Raw genomic sequence first — 19,315 nt, 5'->3', positions numbered from 1 at the left:
CAAATTTAAGAATGCTGTTTAAAATAAAGTTGCCTATTCTTTCCATTAAATATTATGGTACTTTGAAGCTTCCATTATTTTAATTATTACTAGGTAATTAATGCATGTATTATATATATATTTACATTTTTAAATCTTATTCTGAACATTTTTCAAAGATTTTACTATATTGTTCTTATACAAAAATAGTTTCATTGTCCTCAATATTCTTCCCTCCTTGAAAATTTGCCATTCATTAGCCATTTCACTTTAGCAAACCTTTTCATTTAGCTAGATTTCAGCAAATTTGCATTATACTCTTATCTGTTACTTTCTTCTGTTTGAGTATATTTGAATACCATGTTCAGGCATTCGTGTTCATTTGTTCCACCGCTAGACCATATTTTTGAAGAATCAAAGGAAACCCATTTTTGGCCATCAGACAGACTCAGTGAAGAGTGGTGTAGCTTATCAAAATCAGTGTATTTTTAGAAAAGATCTTAATGCTAAGTTAAAACAATAAATGTAGAAGTTGCTTAACTGAATGTAGAATCATCTTGAACCCTTTTAGGGATTGTACTTCATTCAGACCATAAAGCACCAAGGTTGAGGTTAAGAACAAGAAGCATCTGAAGTAAAGTGTTGCCTGTAGATTGAAAAGAAACAGTTCACTCCTTCCTCAGAAATACCACTGGACCCAGAACCAAGTGGGATTGTTTCTATCTAGAACTAGTTTATGTGGGCTGGGTAGAGGTTTGGGATGATGGGAGGTTTGCTTTCTTTGGCCAATGTTTATGTTTTCACCCCAGTGCATAGGGAGATGAAATAAACACACATGTATAAACTCTGTGGCCATTTTCACAGAAATCCTGGGAACACTGTTAAAGTGGCCCAGGATTCATACAAATTGCTCTACCTTGAAGACCACCCTAAGCAAACAAAACAATTCATATAGGCCAGGAGAGACTTCATCCAAACCATCTAAGAAAGAATCCTTGACTCTCTAGTTTTTAGAATCACAGTGTTTTCCATTTATTTCAAAAAACAAAAAAGGAATGACTAAACATGTATTAAATTTTTGTAAGTTCTGTCTGGTGTTGTGTTTTACTATTTGTTTTACCAGGATTGCCTCTATTCGACCTGTATTTCTCCTCAGTGATTAGCAGTAAATTTACTCGTTTGTGTATTTTAAGGGCAGGATGGAAGAGATGATGTTGTGGTGTGATGGAAGAAAGAAAATACTGGGTGAATTTAAACCCTTGACTCAATAATCTCCCAAATCCTGTATGGCAGCTAAGTACCGGGAATACTAATGTAAATCTTAAAAATTTACCTTGCTTTCAAAGAGATGGCAAGATTCAAAAATTAAAGTTTACAATAGACAAGTGCTGGAAGCAACCTAAGCGTCTATCAGTAAATGAATGGATCAAAATAATGTGATATCTTTACGCGATGGAATACTACACACAGAAAGGGAGGGAGGGAGGGAGGGAGGGAGGGAAGGAAGGAAGGAAGGAAGGAAGGAAGGAAGGAAGGAAGGAAGGAAGGAAGGAAGGAAGGAAGGAAGGAAGGAAGGAAGGATGGGAGGGAAGGAGCTCCTACCCTTTGTGACAGTATGGATGGAACTGGAGAGCATTATGCTAAGTGAAATAAGCCAGTTGGTGAAAGACAAATATATGATCTCACCCATAAGTGGAACCTAATCAAGAAAACATACAATCAAGCAAAATATAACCAGAGACGTTGAAATTGAGAACAAATGGACAGTAACCAGAGGGGAGGTGGGAAGGGATAATGGGGGGAAAGTGGGGAAGGGTTTTCCAGAACATATATAAAGGACACATGGACAAAGCCAAAGGGGGGTAGGATCAAGGGTGGGAAGCAGGGATGGCTGGGGTTGGGTAGAGTGGGGGTGGGTTAAATGCAGACAACTGTACTTGGACAACAAATTTTAAAATGTTAAAGTTCAATATATGTGTAGCATTTTAAAATAAGTAATCAGAGGATGCTATGGGAGAAGAAATGAAAGTCAAACTCTTGCACAGTAGGGAAGGGAATTGAACAGCTGGACATGACCTGAACCGACTCCAGAAGGACTAGTAGGATTAGCCTGGTGGAATGGGGGGAGGGGCAGCAGATATTTCTGGGCTAAGAAAAGAAGATTCAGAAGTACTAAGACATGAATTAATATTAAAAGGCATTTGAGAAACCCTAAAGTATGAGAAATAAGTGGTCTGGGAAGTGGGGTGAAAAGAAGCTGAGAAACCAGGGGAGGAGGACCATGAAGTGACTTACACACTAAACTGAAAAGTTTAACCATTATCCTGAAAACAAGAGAACCTTTAAAAGATTCAATGAACCAGGGAAATAAGGTGATTCGATCTGTCTTTTAGAAAGATCATGCATTCTGGGAGGCAGTTTGACAACCAAAAATTTAAAAAATGTATATATTATTTGTGAAATCGATGTCTCCTCTACCTGATAAGTAAAGTTTGGAGTTAAAAATTTATACAGGTCTTGCCCTGGCCAGGTTGCTCAATTGCAGCATTGTCCCATATACCAAAATGTTACAAGTTTGATTCCCAGTCAGAGGACATACCTGGGTGGCAGGTTCAATCCCCCAGTCAGGGCACCTACAAGAGGCAACCCATTAATGTTTCTCATTTTCCCTTCCCTTTTTAGTGTTTCTCTTTTTCCCTTCTCACTCTGTCTCATGTATATAATTTATCTTTGGATGAGGATTTTAAAAATGTGTAGACACCTTCTCCCCCACCTCTACTCAAACAGAAACATGGACAAATGTGTCTTGCACAGAAAGGAGGCAATCCTCTTGGCTCTCAAATGACTTTGTTTATTAAGATACTAGCCCACCAAGAAAATCTGACTAATCAACCTAAGAAAAAAGTTTCCAAAAGTTTTCTCTTATGTTTCTTGTTACTGTACAGAAGGAATAAAATTGTTTTCCTACTGAGGTTGTCATTCTGTACCTAATATGTAGCATTTAACCTACTGTTATATATATAGATTTACAAGTTGGATAATTGCTTGGAGGAAGAATATATAATTGTTTAGTATTTTTAATAAATGTAAATTAAGTGTTCTATATTTTTCTTTTTCCCCTTTTCTCACCTAAATTTAAGTCCTTGTGATCCATACATTATAAATGTTCAGGGCAACTTTTGGACTTGAAGGGAACAAATCTAATAGAAAAATAGGGAGCACCGATCCATAATGTATTTCATTTTATTGAAACCATTACTCACAGCCACTTCAAAAATATTTAAGATTTGGGAAATCATTCACAGTATGTTAAGTAAAAAGGAACACAGAGTTGTATATGTAGTCTTGGATTTCAAATTAAATATATAAGTATAAAGTTTGCATAGAACCATTTACATAAACATTTTCTTGAACAGTTAGTTATACGCATGCATACATGATGTCCTAAAGAGATTTGGGCTTTGGCTGTTTCTCGAATGAAAGTCATCTGATTTCTTCAGTTCTTACTCTAGGTTTTCTGCAAGAATATGTATTTATAATTTGATAAGCATATTTTTAAATAAATACTGTTTTACAGTGATATAGAGAAATGATAGACGGGGACCAGACTGAGGCAGGTGCCAGTCATTTTATCACTGATACAACAAATCCAAATCAGAGAGTGAGGACATGAACGCAGGGTGATGACAAATCTGAGAGATGCTTTAGTAGGACCAACGGAAGGTGGGACGAATGATGAGGATGGCAGAGGTAGTGAGGAAAGGGGGGAGTCTAAGATGATGAGTGACTGTACCATGCCCCTATGTGGCAAATACAGCAGACTGACTGGTCGGGAGTGGGGAAGAGATGCAGAGACTCATGTGGGACCGAGTTTGAAATGCCTGGGAATATCAAACAACGATGATGGATAGACAATGACCTGTTGGATCCTGACCTGGAAACTTCTAAGCGATACCAGTTGAGAGTCATAATATATAATCGTTAGTTGTTGTCACTCTCTACAGAGAGTGTGTGGAGAAGCGTTCTGAACTGAGGATGAAGCTCTGGGGAAGGAGGAGGTGAGTAAAGGGGGAGGGGCCACAGACCAAGGAGCAAGGAGGAAACAAAAGAGTGTAACTTAGTGAAGCAAAGAGAAAAAAATTCCAAAAAAATAAACATAGCCAGAAGTGAGAAATTTCTTTTAAGGTGAAAAAACAGTGCTCTTTGGGATACTAATTTAGATCTTTTATGAGCTTTATGAAGCTTCTTTTTTTTTTTTATCAAGTGGCTCTAGTGGAAGATAGATTGCAATAGCTTGAGAAGAGAAAACGAGGATCAGAGTTGAATCAGTGAATGTAGATTATGCTCTCAGGGAGCATAGGTGTAAACAAAGAGGGCAATAGACCCTTAACTGCATGACGACTTATTCAATTTTTATCTCCAAGACTCTACTTCCTCACTTATGAAAGGAGAAAATAATGCCCATGTAGCAGGATCATGAGGATTAAAATCTATTACTAACTGAATGAACTTGTGTCCTTTCCTGATTCGGTATGTTGCTACTAATCACCATATTTTTATTTTCTTAATATCTTAGTCACCAAAGTAGGTGAATAATAAGACATAGAGTTGATTGGTTTTGCATTTCGCTAGCTCTATTTTTTATTGTACATACCTGAGTTTGACCTCAGAAAATATTAATATATCATCCTTTTAGCACTTAGAACAAGGGCAGTTTCAGTTTGGTCTGGGAATAAATGGAGTTAAGACAGAACCTTTCTTTTCTTACCCCACCTTACAAACCAAAGAAATGGGCTCCGATGGAGCAAACAAACACCTGTCACTTTAGAAATCAATTTGACCCACGCAGAATTCCTCTTTTGGATCAGTTCAATATTCAAAAATGTCTTTAAATTCAACTCTTGAAATCTCTGGCCATTTTTCAGGTTTTGAATTGAAGATTTCAAAAAGCCAGATGAGTCTGTGCTTAAGTGAAATCATACAGCTGGAGAGATGACATAACAATCGTTACCTGCTCACAGGGAAATAGGCAGAAGCAGGGAATGCTCAGTCCACACTGCAGGTGCGTGGAGCAGGCAGCAACCCAGAGTTATTCTAGTCAAGTCCAAGCCTCGAAGTTTCCAGATTTCCCAAGAAGACAGTACTAGAGGCCACAACCAAGGGCTCATCTCAAACTACCAACCACTGCAGGTGAGAACAGAAAAGCTCTATGGTTCAGCCATTTCTAACCTAAAAGAAGGGTTCTGATAGTCACTAGAAAACAAAACAAACCAACAGATTAATCAAAGAAACAGAAAATACATTAGCCTTTTAGAAGCTATTTAGAAATTTTTTAACTTTAAATGTGCCCTTAATTTAGCCTCTGCAGTGGGAATTTCTCAAGTGTGTGTGTGCAGTTTGTATTTTAAGCTTTTTGGAGCTGATCCAGATATTTCAAATACTAATCCTGGTGGGATTGCCCTTTAAGGATGTCCTACAGGGAATCTGTTACTCGTAATTTCAAGCACAGAGTGACAAGGAATGCTTTTTCAGCCCAGCAGGAGTCAGCTACGTGCACATCACAAGACTCGGAGGAAACCCACTAACCCTCCTATTTTCTTGTACAAAGTTGAAAAAGTGGCAGTTTGGAGGGGCCCTCAGATAACTCTGGTGGCTCATTCTGTCCCTTCGGAGTTGATCTGTGAATGTGTTGGAGGGAAAAATCATCACACAGTCTCCTTTTAACTGTTTAAATTACAGGGAGAAGCAGCTTTAAGAAAAAGTAAGTTTCGCTTTATTTTCCTTAATGTTTACTATGTGTTTTTCATGTGGTATTTTGGTTTCTTAAGTACAGGAAATTCTTGTAAACTTTCTAGTGACCGCATAAGAGAAAACTTATACTGGCAAGATATGTCGAGATCTTGAAGTTTCTTTGAAACTTTTTAAAAGTCAGTTGAGCCGACAGTTATCAAACTTTATATGCTGCGATTTCAGATTTTCATTTTGATGACATGCATGTGGAAGCAACATAGTGTGCAGATAACTTTTTGGAGCTCTCTCTTGAATTCTGCAAAGGTCTTTATTCCTGGGGGCACAGCTGCATTGTCGTAAAGGGTGGCAGGATTCTGGGGTTCCATTGGACTTATTTATTTGAATGACTAGCTTTACCACTGAGGGTGTTTTATGGCTGGACTTATATATCCAGAGCACAGTTTGAAGTGATCTACATATTTTAAATGAGATTTTGACTATTTCCAAGAAAAATCTGCCTACTTTTTAGAAGCAGGTGTAAAGTATAATCCTAATCTTAGGTGTTCTAAGATTACATTAAAATGTCTCTGTGCGCCTGGCCTGCACAGATATATAACAATACTGTGTGTGTCTAAAGCATTGCTTTTTGAAAGCGACATAGCATCACTTAACCAAAGGCATGCATCCCGTATGTTTGTGCTTTCTCCTCCACTATTTTAGTCAGACCCTCTTTGGTGTCCATCATCCATTTGAAAACAAAAGGCAACTTCTCAGCTGTCAATTTTGGTTTCAGGATTGTGAAAAACTAAAAAAAAAAGTATTACACAAAAAATAGTATTGCACACTAATAAAATGTGTAATACTTATAAATAAAGTATAAGAAAACCCTCAAGTCATTTTAGCCGTCATTTCACATCCATAATACTGTCATGTAGAAATAAATTCGAGCATTTTTATTTGGAAAGTATGTGGAATAAAACATAACGCAAACATTGCAAACATACGTATTCTGTAAGAGAGTTTTTAACATATGTGTTATGATAGATGCCTAAAGCCATAATCCAAATTGCCTGATAGGGAAAGTAAACTCCGATGTCTGTTTTCTCCACTGGTTCTATTTATTCCCACATGTTATCATTAGTTGCCAATTCTGGGACTGCGCTGCCTAAACAAGAGCAGCAGGTTTGTGTTTCAATGGAACATCGCCTCACTGACAAGTTTACCTCTCATTTTTATTCTACTTGCCAACAACACTTTGAGTAAAGCTGGATTAATTTAGGTTTCTTAGACAAGCCTAGTAACTTTCTACTATAACGTTGAAAAGAAATGGTTTTCTAGAACGTGGAGAAACCTGGATTTGTTTTTTATGTTTTTAATCTAGGAAACATGATCTCTTCGGAACTGAAAACCAAATACTTGGGTTCACACGGGAAGCTCTGAGTCAGATGTCAGTTAAACAATCTTGCATTTCTGTGTTCTTGTAATTGTTTTTTCCCTGTTGGATTGTCATCATTTTTCTTTGTTACTTTTTGTTAGCTTGGAAGGGCTGTGAGCGGAGGAGGGGAAGGAGGAGGAGAACTTCCTGCTATAAGATCTTGAATCCCTTCAAAATGATCAGCTTGAGCATTTATCTTACACCATGTCTTTGGGGTCACAGACCCCCTTTATCTGATGGAATCACATCCTCTTCTCAGAAAAAAAGCCCACTACGGATAGAAATTTGAATGACGTATCAGTCCTTGAGTATTCTCTGAGGTCCTCATATGAAACGCTATTCCCCCTGAAGCCATGGACCTCAGCTTCAGACACATCCTGGGGCTGGTGGGTTCACCAAGTCCTTAAAAGACGTAGGGAGGAAGTATGTCCAAACTTTGCCTCTAAACTTTCTCACCTGAGGACGGGTAATTTAGGCAAGGATTTTAGCTGAAGATGTAGTGTTAATTTTCAAAGCAGGGGCTAACTTTACTGTCATTCTTGCCTGGGCAGAGTGTCATGAAAAGAACAGTGGAAGATTCAAGTAGTGGAACAGTTCCTTCAGTAGAAGCAAGGCTTAGGATGTAGGGGGAGAGGGTGTGGCCCCTGAAGAGCCCGGACCGCGGGAAGGATGGCTGCAGTGGACCTTCCTCTTTCTCCAGCTATCCTCCCCAACCCCTGCGCCCACCCACTGGTGGGCCGGAACACTAAAAGGAAGATCTAAACAATGCCCGTTATCTTCTACCCTCCACTTCAGGGATCACAGGTGCTGATCTTTCCTTCTTTATGGGCTCCTTCCATCAGCATTTAAACATGTTCAAATTTCCCATCCTGAAAACCTTCTTTATTATTGAGCTCCTCCGGTTACCCTCATTCCCAGCTTCATAGATGAATCTCTTGAACTGTCTACACTCCCTGAAGAGCTTCCAAGTCCTCAGCCTGCACTCCTCCATCCACTGCACTCTGGCTTCAGTCCCCAGCAGCTTTCTCCATGGCTCACCGAGGTTACAATTACTAGTACACTGCTAAATCCAGCAGACATTTCTCACTCTCTGCTTGCTGTCTCCAAAGCAGTCTACCCTGTTCTCTGCTCTCCCCTTCCTGAAACACTATTTACCCAGGATTTCCATGATGTCAAATTCCTGGTTTTCCTTGCACATCCAAGAGCACCATTCTCAGTCTGTTTGGCAGATTTCTCTCCTTCTCCCCTACATTCTAGACGCCTTTTCTCTCTCTGGCCAATTTCACTTATCATCGATTCCGTGTGCTTATGAATCCAAAATATCTCTAGCTAATATACTTTCTAGATTACAGACCTATATATCTAACTGTCTGCTGAGGACAGGACTGCCAAGAACAGGCTTGGCCCCCAGTGGATACCTTTGGGAAGGGAGGGAGGAACATCAGAGGCAAGCCAGGTAAAAACTGTGACATGGAATTTGCCATAGGACCCCCTCCCAAATGCCCAAGTGATTCACATGGTTTCTCTGCCCCATTTCTTTAGCCCCATCTGAACAGTAATGTTTGGCTGTCCCACAATCTTCTCAAATTGTATCATTTAAATCTAACAGTAAGTTTATTATTTCCTTCTTCTATTCTCCACCCCACTTTCCTCAAATATACTCTTGCACAGTAAATGGCATGACGCAGCCAGCTGCTCAAGCCAGAAATGTGGGGTGAACTAACCCTTATCCCTCCCTCCTTCATATACCCAAAGCATCTCTAAGTTCTGTCAGCGCTACCACGTACATTCACCTACTCCCCTCCTTTGTCACTGCCACCACCCTATTTCAGGCTGCCCTCTCCCTTTACTTGTCTAGGAGTGGCCTTTCACGGGTCCCCCACCTCCAGAACTGCCCTCCTCCACTGCATCCTGCACGGTGAAGCCCGAGCGGTTTAACCTAAAACAATTGATCTAAAAACACTTCACTGTGCCAATCTCTTCAAGCTTTTCCCTGACTCTCCGCTGGCCTAGGATAATGTCCAGATTCCCTCTCAAGGGAAGCACTGTACTGAATTATAGCAGATGTCTTCACACTTGAAGGTGCCTGGAAATCAGCTCTGGTTGTTAAGATGCTGTGGGTCTGGGTTGGTGCCTGAGTTCTTAGATTTCTAACAAGCTCCCAGATAATGCTGATAATCCTGATCCGTGGATCACACTTTGTGGGCCAAATTGGCAAAAGCTGAAATCCCAGTTGTGTCACTCACTAAGTCTGGGAAGTTAGAAAAGTCACTAGTCTCTGTGTGTCTCACTTGCCTTGTATAGAAAGGGATCATAATGGTGAATCTTCTTTTTAGGTTGGTCATGAGAAAAAAAGATGTTACAATAACTTGCAACAGAGTAATTGTTAAGTGGTAGTTATTGTTATTACTAGTCAAGATCCTGAGTGGTTTAGCCTCTACATTCTCTACAAACACACACACACACTGTCTCCTAGTTAATAGAAATAAATGTATATATACCTTATCAAAATTTTACCTGGGAAATGGATACCTGAAATCCAAAAATCTTATAAACTATAACCTAGAGAAAAATGGGTAACAACTTAGATCCTCAAAAGTATTGTAAATTAGAATTAACAAGTATTCCAATTAAGGTAAACAGAATAATTATTGTTTTGTTTATTTTTTGACTAAGCCAAGAGCTTAGAAATAATGTTATTGATTCCTTCATTTTATTTTTGTTAACTTTTAAACTACAAAGCTAGCACAATCAGAATCATAGTTTAACATCCTGGTTAATAAAAGATTTTATATGTGTTATGTTCTTTCTTTTCCCTTCCCCTCTCTTACACATGCCTCCACCGTACAACAGGCCAAAGAATGAAGCCACCTTTATTATAACACATGTGTGGTTTTGAAAGTGTCACTTCATCATGTGTCCCTCCTTTCAGAGTTCTAAGACAGTTGCAGAATAGACACGTTGTCATCAATTTTATCATTGTTAAAGCTGGGTTAGAAAACAAAACTTTTTCTAAAACCTGCCCCACCCAGGCTGAATTGAGCTTATTCCCAGTCAGGGTGGAGCTTGGACCCCTGAAGCACTTTTCAGTGGGGCCCGTGGCTCAGTGGGCTCCCTCCAGGGGTGGGCAGAGTTGGGGTCCCCCTCCCTGGAGGGAGCCCATACACTAGCGATTCCCAGCACAGCGAGGTGGAGTGAGAGCGAATTACCCTGAGAGGGTCCAACTGCCCGGTCACTCACCACTCCTCCAGTGTAGTAATCAGTGTGCCCCAGGGAGGGACATTCTATCCCAGTACTTTCAAAAGGGAGAAAAACTTTAAATGACAAGTGCAGAAATCTGGAGGAATGAGAGGTTCTCTCATATAATTTTGTCTTAGTTATATTTCTTAAATTATTTTTTAAGTTTCTTTATTTTTTTCAGTTGCAGCTTATATTCAATATTATTTTTATGAGTTTCAGGTGTTCAGCATAGTGGTAGACAATCATACACTTTACCAAGTGGTCTCCCGATATTTCATATGAACTTTGATTCAAAAAATCCTGCTTTCTTATAAATTTAAGTCATCAGTGTAAATTGTTGAAATGCCAAGTAAGAGAAACTTTTAGCTGACAGCATGTCACAGACCTACTTTTACAGTGTGACAATGTGTTCTTCAGTTGGCCAGGAAGAACACAGCAATGGGTAGTTAAGTTTTTAAAGCTCCAACATGTAAAACTATTTTGTTTCGTGGGTGACCTTTCCATCGTCCGTACATGAGTGACACTCTGCCCTCCAGGTGTGGTAATGCAGTGCTCTCTGGCTGTGGTCTGCACCCCCTGGCACGCTGTCTGTGGACACCTTACTGCTTAGGACCCTCCCTTTTCTTTAGACTGCAGCTCCAGAAGAAGCTTTATCTGAAATTTTCTAGAAATGTCCTGACATTGCCAGTGTGCCCTGTGTATAGGTGCAAGCATTTCCACATGTCCTCTCCCCTTTCTTCCCTTGCTCCCTTCCATCCACAATATTTACCCAGTGCTCATCACATGCTAGTAATATGCTAGACACCGGCAGTGTGCTGATAACATAGCATCTGTCCTGCTGCAAGCTTACTGTTGAGCAGAAGGATTATCAAGGTTAATCTTTCTGTACCTTAAAGTACCAAGGGCCATGAGAACTTACAGCCAGGGTCTTCATCTGGTGGAAGAATGATGGAGTAAAGACATTATTTGTGAGTCTCTCTTCCGTGTGAGCACTGAACCTTTTTATGGGTAGAGAATGGGTCTCACTGATGAGTTCCGTGGATGGCCGAAAGCTGGCATTCACATGCTCTTTGTGAAACCAACAGGACTAAAGCACAGTGTCTAGAGAGCAAGCTGCTCAATACTGTTGGGTTTAAAAGTAAAAAAGAGCCAGACCAAAGCCAGTACCAGATGTTGGAAGGTCTGAAATGCTATGCTAAAAACTTGGAGTATGAGGGTCACAGAAATTAGTGTGATTCAAAGACAAGTCATTTAAAGACTTTGGGTTGGCCTCCATTTATAAAATGGGAAGGAAGTGGCTATTCAGCCCTAAACCTTTAATATTCTATCACCAACCGTCTGACTTTTTTCCTTCTCGCTCTCATTCAATATGTACTTGCTCCAGGGACACAGCCCTGAATGGGGCAGGGAATGTCTCTGCTCCTGTTGGTGTGGCACATTCGTCTGCCTTAAAAATCCACACACCGAGTGATGCTGAAGGTGAAAATGAAAAGAACACTAAAACATAACCAATATTTGTCATTTTATGCTGTGAACATTTGGTTTCCAGGGGAATGATAACAGATTTTTTCCCTTTCCTTTACACACTGAATTAGCATAAACAACCTGAGAGCAACATGCTATTTTTCCAAAACTCTAAACGCACAACTGCCGAGAGAAGACAGCTCTCTGGCTAGAATCATGGTCCTTTGATGGATGCTGAGAATCAGCTTTGTCTGAATCTCAGAGACTAGGAACAGATAAAAATTAAATTAAACCCGGTTTTAAATATCACCATGCGATGCTTTAACTGGTGACCCCCTTCTATCACTAACAAATTTTAAACTGTCAAGAAAGTAGCTATAATTATTGATGTGTTATCACCAAAGTACAGGATCCAGTTCTGCCTTGAATCTTTTTAAATCACTTTCTGGTAAGAAAATGATGATTTTGCTTCAGGCATAAATACTTGGAAAACTCCCACCCACTTTGAACCCCAACCCAAACACTGCCCCGCGCCCGCCCCCCACCACCACTCGTCACACGTAGTCACGCATACTCACACCCACACAAATACACACGCCTCACAGGCATACAGATCACTACCTCATTTTTAGGCGAGGATCAAGAAAATGAAGCCAAATGTGATGTTGGGCTTTGCTTCCCTGCTCCACAGTAAACCAGTAATAGCCCCAATAAACAAAAACCAATGGAAATTGAGTTGCTGTGAATGATGCAGGGGACAAGGGACGCGTCCCTGCTTGTGAGGCTAATTGGGTCACTTTTCATAGCCAGTGTCAGCCTGGCTGCAGGCAGAGAAGAACCGGTGGTTATCTGGTCTGAAATAAAAACCCGGAGTGCCGGCTACAAATAAGGAGAGGGTTTTCATCTTTTTCTTTTTTTGAAAACTCACAGCAGGAACCCAAGCTGTCATTCCATACAAGTTTTTTGCCCATTTATGTATGAAAATAGCATCCGACGTATGAAACATACAAGTTTTTTGCCCATTTATGTATGAAAGAGCATCCTTATGTATGAAAAAGGCTCCGACAAGCCTGGAAATCTGGATTCCAATTGAAGATTGTTCACTACTTTACTAGCTTTAAAAAACCCTCAATTTGCCTTTCAAAACTTCAGTTTTTCTCACTTGTTAGATGAGAGAAACAAGCAAGAGAATTTCACCAGTCCCTCCCCGCTCCTAGATTTAGTGATTCTGTGACATGGGCCTGGGTCACAGCCTGCTTTCAGTATCTTCCCACGTTCACAGAGGATTCCTTCCTGGTTTGCCCTACAAGCCTCCTCTCCTGTGTTCCTCCTTGTACTCCCTTGCTCTCATCTTCTGTATCCTAATAATTGAGGTTTAATGTTTAAGTAAACTTATTACAGAAGAGACTGGTTGTGCCACAATTTATTGCAGATTAGAAGTCAATTCTTGTCTTCTCCTTGAGAAAATGAGGTCACACAGAGCAAAGCTGAGAAACAAATTGTTCAAAATTGTAGTAAATATAAGATTCTTTAAGGGGATCAGCATCCAATTTTGCTGATCTTAAAGAAAATCTCATTTTTATTTAACAGTCTGGTCCTAAATAGGTTACTCTTAACTAACTAGAAATCTAGTCTAAAAAGAAGCTTGGTAAAATTTCTTCCAATTAGCAATGTGGGTACTGTAATTATTTACAAAGTTTGATTTACAAGCTATATTCTACTTTTCTGAAATTTTCAGGAAAAAAATATTAGCTGATTGATACCCTCTCGAGACTTGAGTTGCAATCTCTAGAAACTGATATATCTCTTCTAGTTCTTATGTGCTATGAACAAGAACAAGAGATTCAGGGGAAATGAATTTGGTCTTTTGATTTGAGTTCATTTCATTTAATTTTTAAAGTAAGTCACTCATGCATTTGGGACAAAATTCAAAAGGTACAAAAGGCTAGAGGGTGAAAAGTACATCTCACTACCTTCCCTGTCCCTTCCTGTCATACTGTGCAAAAGGGACTCCAGGCATCTTCAAGTTCAACGTCAGTTAAGGAGAAGCCAGTTTAACTGAGCAGTACCAAATGTTACGGCATTATTAGGACAAATTACAGGGGTACCTCAGTACTCATTGTTAATTTGTTCCAAAACTCATGAGGAGTGCCCAAACCAAAGAGTACCAAACAATGAAGCATTTTATCTTGAGGGGCAGCATCATGACTCAAATTCTAGCACTAGGAGCCCCGAGAAAGGACAGCGTAACGTAGTACTAAAACATTTATTTCCCATTAAAATGAGATGAGTACAGGGTCTGATGAGTTCTGAAGCCAACGAGTACTGAGGTATGACTTTAATTTACAATATTCCACCTTGCAAGGCAGAATATAAATACCATGGTTTTGTTTTATTTTGTTTTACAATATATGTATTTAGATGCTGCCAAAATGTCTAGTGGGATATTGATAATGAAGTGGTTTTATAAAGTGTGACTATGACCTATCCCCAAAAAGCATGAAAATGGTCAACTGCGATTTAAGAATTTGGAGGCTGATTAGAAATTACATGGGTATGACAAGGGGTGCATATGCCTCATGGCCAGCCCTTAGTGTCAAGCTGCTGGATTTACAGAAGTGCCTGCATTTGCCCCTTGACCCCTGGCAGAGAGCACTCCTTCTATCAGAGGTCTCGCCCTCTCCTCCCCAGCACTCTACAGGCTCAGTTGGTGTCTGAAGTCTGTAGTGACCAGAATAGGAAGGTCCAAAGAGATGGAGGGCAAATACCTACTGCATACCTGCATCTATCTCCAACACTGCTGGTAAACTTGCAAAGAGAAAGGATTGTTGTTATCCACCAGTTCGAGGGGAAGAAGAAAAATCTGTAGCATCCTCTCTGGACATCGAGGACAGAATGCTTACCTAGAGGGTTTCCAGTCACCCAGGGACCCAAAATGATGCCTACCAACAAGAAATTCCGACTCTTAAGTGCTTCTGCTTATTTTCTTGATCTTGATCTTTTCTTTCTTTCCACTTTTAATGAAGTGGAAATCCTTTAAAAATTATCATCAGTTTTATATGAGACATTTTTCAAGATCACCCAGTAAGTGTTGGTCACTTTTAGACTTCAACTGAGTACAGGAACAAGGCCCTCTTGGTTGCTCTTCATGAGCTTTCATTATGATTCTAAGGAATACAACACCTCCCCCAAATATTTATAATATAATGTACAATATAAAAAATATCTAAGAAAAACTCAGAGGCTTTCATTAAACACATCATAATACAACTTATAAATGTGCCCTCGGATACCTTAAAATCCAAAAATGTTTGAAGCTTTAAGTGAGAGGTGAAATAGAATTTGACAGACTCGTCTTAATTCAGAAAGCCCAGAAATGAGCTCTTCTTTCAATATTGTGTTTTGTGAATTTGAAGATCATAAGCCAACAGAATCTATAATGCCCATTAATGCCAGAACAGATGAAAGCTAGTATATTATATGGTTAAACTTGGCTTATTCTCAGGAAAGAGTTATGATTCTTTATGATTTTTATGATTATGATTATGATTGATTGTGAAATCTTATTTATTGCTCTTAGTTGAATGGTGGAAAGATCTTCTTAACTAATTTGTTTAACTGGAGGTGTCATTAGTAAGTTGTGGATTTAAAAAACTGTTCTATAGGTTCTATCAAAAAAAGAATATATCTACCATTTTATATCGGTCACCTGCCAAATAAAGCCCAGTCTTTATTTTATCAGAGAGTTTCTAATCTAATCTATATATCATCAGAATGGAAATGATTTGTTTCTTATATTTAAAATGTATTTGTTTAAAAGAAAATTCTAGAACATAATTTTTCCTTGACTCTCCTATAGTATGAAGAGATTATGTAGGGGTAAATAAGGTAAGTTGACTGTGCCATGGAGATTGGAGCAGTTTCTCCAAATTCCTGGATCCATGGTTATTAATCTAACCTGTTTTCAAGCCACTGTTTGAATATGTTTGTCATCCTTTTAAGGTAAATTAATTAAGGATTGAGTTTTCTCATCACTCATTATGAAAGGAAATTCAAAAGTAAAATACGGTGATTACAGAGATCAACGTATAGTTCCTCATATCAGAGCACATGAAACTCAACAATGAAAAAAATTTACAAAAGACATTGTCTTTTCTCTCTGGTGAGGTATATCCCCCTAGAATATTCCCCTGGACAGCATATTTTTCATGTAATGCTGTGCACTCAAATACCTGGCCCTGTGGGGTTATTTGGCTGACTAGCTTGTATTATAGATGTGGCATAGGTTACAGCCCTTTCTCAGTAGACTCAGTTTATACAATGACAGATCATGCTTTTTGCCACATAATCTTCCATTCGTTATTAGACATAAAGCAGGCAGAAACAGTGCTACACAGATGGATCCATGGAGCTCCCTCTCCACAGTTAAGAAAACAACTACTAGGGCCCTGGCCGGTGTGACTCAGTTCATTGAGTGTTGGCCTGCAAACCAAAGGGTTGCTGGTTTGATTCCTAGTCAGGGTACATGCCTGGGTTGCAGGCCAGATCTCTGGTGGGAGGGGTTGTGATAGACAACCAGACATTGATGTTTCTCTCCCTCTCTTCCTCCCTCCCTTGTCTAAAAATTAATAAATAAAATCTTAAAAAAAAAGAAAATAACTACTAGCATTTGGATAGTGATAGTATTGTAATTAAGGAGCATGATCAATAATGTGATTTCCAAATAGAAAGAAAGACCAAAAACAAACAAAAATATTATATAATTACTATCTTTGAGAAATTTCATAGAGCACTTACTGAATTTTCCAAGAATCTTGTGGCAGGGGAAATATTTTGATAACTATGTTAGATCTGCAGTTACTCCTAGGCTCCACCTCCCAGAAATGGAGTTGATTTGGAAGATTCATACACAGGAAACACTTTCCTTGCCCTCACCATGAGCTGACCCTATGCTAAATCATTTCGGATAAATTATCTCTTTTATTTCAGTTCCTGTATGTACTAAATCCTAACACTAAATCAAAACTTCAAACAGGACCTTGAAAAGATCTTGAGACAATTTAAAAGCGAGATTTGCTCTTCTAGAACACCTTGTATAGAAATAGCTGCACACTTTCAAGGAGTAGAAGGAAAGACTCGGCTTATACCTACTGAAATGACTGTGGTCCCTTTAGTGTCAAAATTGTAGGAGAAAGTCTAATGATGAGTTTAAAAGTACAAAGTTTGGATCTGGATAGACAGAGCACTAAATAATCCAGTTTCATCTGAAAAAGCAATACTCTTTTTGCCTTGCAAATTTTCTTCCGGTGTGGTAAAAAATCAAGGGTGATATTAAATCTACATATATGGTTATACTTACACATGACCATGAACTATATTTCAGTAGCAACTGCCAAAATTACATAATTCTGAATGTAATCCCTCCAAGAAAAATTATACAAAGCACTTTTTTTGTTAGTATCTACAGAACAAGTTAACCACATGGAAAGCTCCAGTCAGCTGTTTTTGTTTCATGGGAGAATAGTTCATCAGTTCTCAGGAGAATTTATATTTGACCTGTCTGCACAAGAACTTCAGCTTCCAACAAGCAGTGTTTGTGAATACACCCCTAGAGACTAATATTGAACATTCCACTACAATTCTATAGTGCTTGTTTTAGGTTATTTTTGATTGATGGCCTAAAGTTATGGCTTTAGTTATTTTTAACTTTGTTTGTTGGGTTTTGTAAATGTCATGTTGGAGGGGGGAGAAGAATATCCTCCTCCTGCAAAATGGGAACTGCAGTTATAATTGTGTATGTTCCATCAAGTCAAGTACACGAAAAGTCAAGTACCCGTGACTTCCCGATTCTTGCATCACACTTGAGCCTAGAGTGGGATCATAGCAGCTGATACTATTCTCATTTCACAGTTAAGAAAAGTAAGACAAATACCATATGATCTCACCTTTAACAGGAAGCTAAACAACAAAACAAACAAGCAAGCAGAATAAAAACAAAGACACTGAAATAGAGAACAAGGGGACAGTGACCAGAGGGGAGAGGGAAGGGGATTTAAGGGGGAAAAAGGGGAGGGATTTGGAGGAACAAGTATGAAGGACACAAGGACAAGAACTAAGGGGGATGGAAATGGGAGGGAGGTGGGGAGCACAGGGCGGGATGGGCTGTGATGGGAGAAATAGACAGAAAACTGTACTTGAAAAATAATTAAATAAAATTTTTTAAAAAAAGAAAAGTAAGGGACAGAAAGGTTAAATGGTTGCCATAACACTGACTGGGTTAGGCACCAACCAGTGCTAAAGCACCTGGTGGAGCAATCTACAGCGTCTGACTTCTAACCCAGTATTTCTCTCAGTACGTTACGTCTCGGGTTCCAAGCAAACAACAGATGAGGAATACACACAGGCCTGCTCAACTCCACCCTCAGAACCAGGAAAAGAAGTGAAAGTAAGGTGTAAAAGGAGAACTTCTTTACTGGTTGTCTTAGTTTTTTGTATATTTTTAAATACGTGAATTTTAAATTTTCTGCTATAGAACATGTACTTATCTCATCTGGCCTTGTCTACATGACCTAAACACATTTTTCATATATCTTAACTGCCCTAAATTTTGTCAGATTCAGTGAAACAACCCTCCAGCTAATAGCACAGATCTCAGGAGACAAAGACGTTGCCATCTTGAGAAAGACACAGTTTGTCTCAAAATGTCATGTGCACAGACCCAGAAAGCTTGGTACAGCTTCCAACAGAGGGTTGAAGTGTCTGATCAAACAGTCAGAAAACTGTTGGTGAAAGCTTATTTGTGCCACTAGTTTAGAAAAAACCCTTTAATAATGTCCGCGGATTAAGGATCTACTTCTGCTGTTTCTTTGATATCCCCCTCAGCTGGTATTCAAAGACAGGCTAGCTGTCGTCTTCAACTGTCCTCACAGGGAAAGTAAAAGAACCCTCCTTGCCAAGGACAGGCCCTTAGGCTTTACCCTCTGTTCTCTAACCTTCTTTCTCAGTCTGCCACAGATATAATAGACATCAATTAATTCACTATTCAAGTAAACATGCAGCATACCAATTCTTACCTCTTTTATGCTTGAGCCTTTACCCTCTGTTCTAATGATCTAATTCTCTTTGTGTGTGTTTTCATTAATGCTCACGTCGGACTTCAAGCCCTGAGAGAACCGGAAGTTCTCCATTCGTTTCTTCAGCCACAGAGCATATTCTGAGGCCCTGCTGGGCTCAGACCTGAGACACTCAGATGAAATGAGTGATATCCTTACTCCTGAGGAACTGACCAGTGAGAGAGAAACACACAGGGCAAAACAACTGATACAAAACATGGCACAAGAAAAATAGACATAATCAGAGCAGCTACTCTGGCCCGAGAGATGTGAGAAAGTTACTGAGAAGGATTTCTCACTAGACTTTAATTAATAAGGAAAATCATCAGGTGGACAGTCAATGGACTACAAGGAG

General features: G+C 39.3%; 1 protein-coding gene across 3 annotated transcripts in view; it reads left to right on the top strand.

The window, feature by feature from the left end:
- The first annotated feature begins 5,499 nt into the window (after positions 1-5,499).
- Positions 5,500-19,315, top strand: part of FHL5 (four and a half LIM domains 5) — a 32,237-nt gene continuing 18,421 nt past the window's right edge. For 2 of the 3 annotated variants that reach the window (XM_053664726.1, XM_037144427.2), the window contains exon 1: positions 5,500-5,740. Coding sequence is in view for 1 of the 3 variants with exons in the window: in XM_053664725.1 (XP_053520700.1) it covers positions 7,910-7,948 (39 nt within the window). In the remaining 2 variants the exon portion in view is untranslated. Of the gene's footprint in view, positions 5,741-7,867; positions 7,949-19,315 lie in introns of those variants that run through there. The other variant, XM_053664725.1, reaches the window with a different exon arrangement.

This window comes from Artibeus jamaicensis, unplaced genomic scaffold (genome assembly GCF_021234435.1).
Source record: "Artibeus jamaicensis isolate MK-2021 breed Jamaican fruit bat unplaced genomic scaffold, CSHL_Jam_final contig_387, whole genome shotgun sequence".
Lineage (NCBI taxonomy): Eukaryota > Metazoa > Chordata > Mammalia > Chiroptera > Phyllostomidae > Artibeus > Artibeus jamaicensis.
The sequence above is the reverse complement of the archived record's forward strand: the minus strand, read 5'-3'. Positions and strand labels throughout refer to the sequence as shown.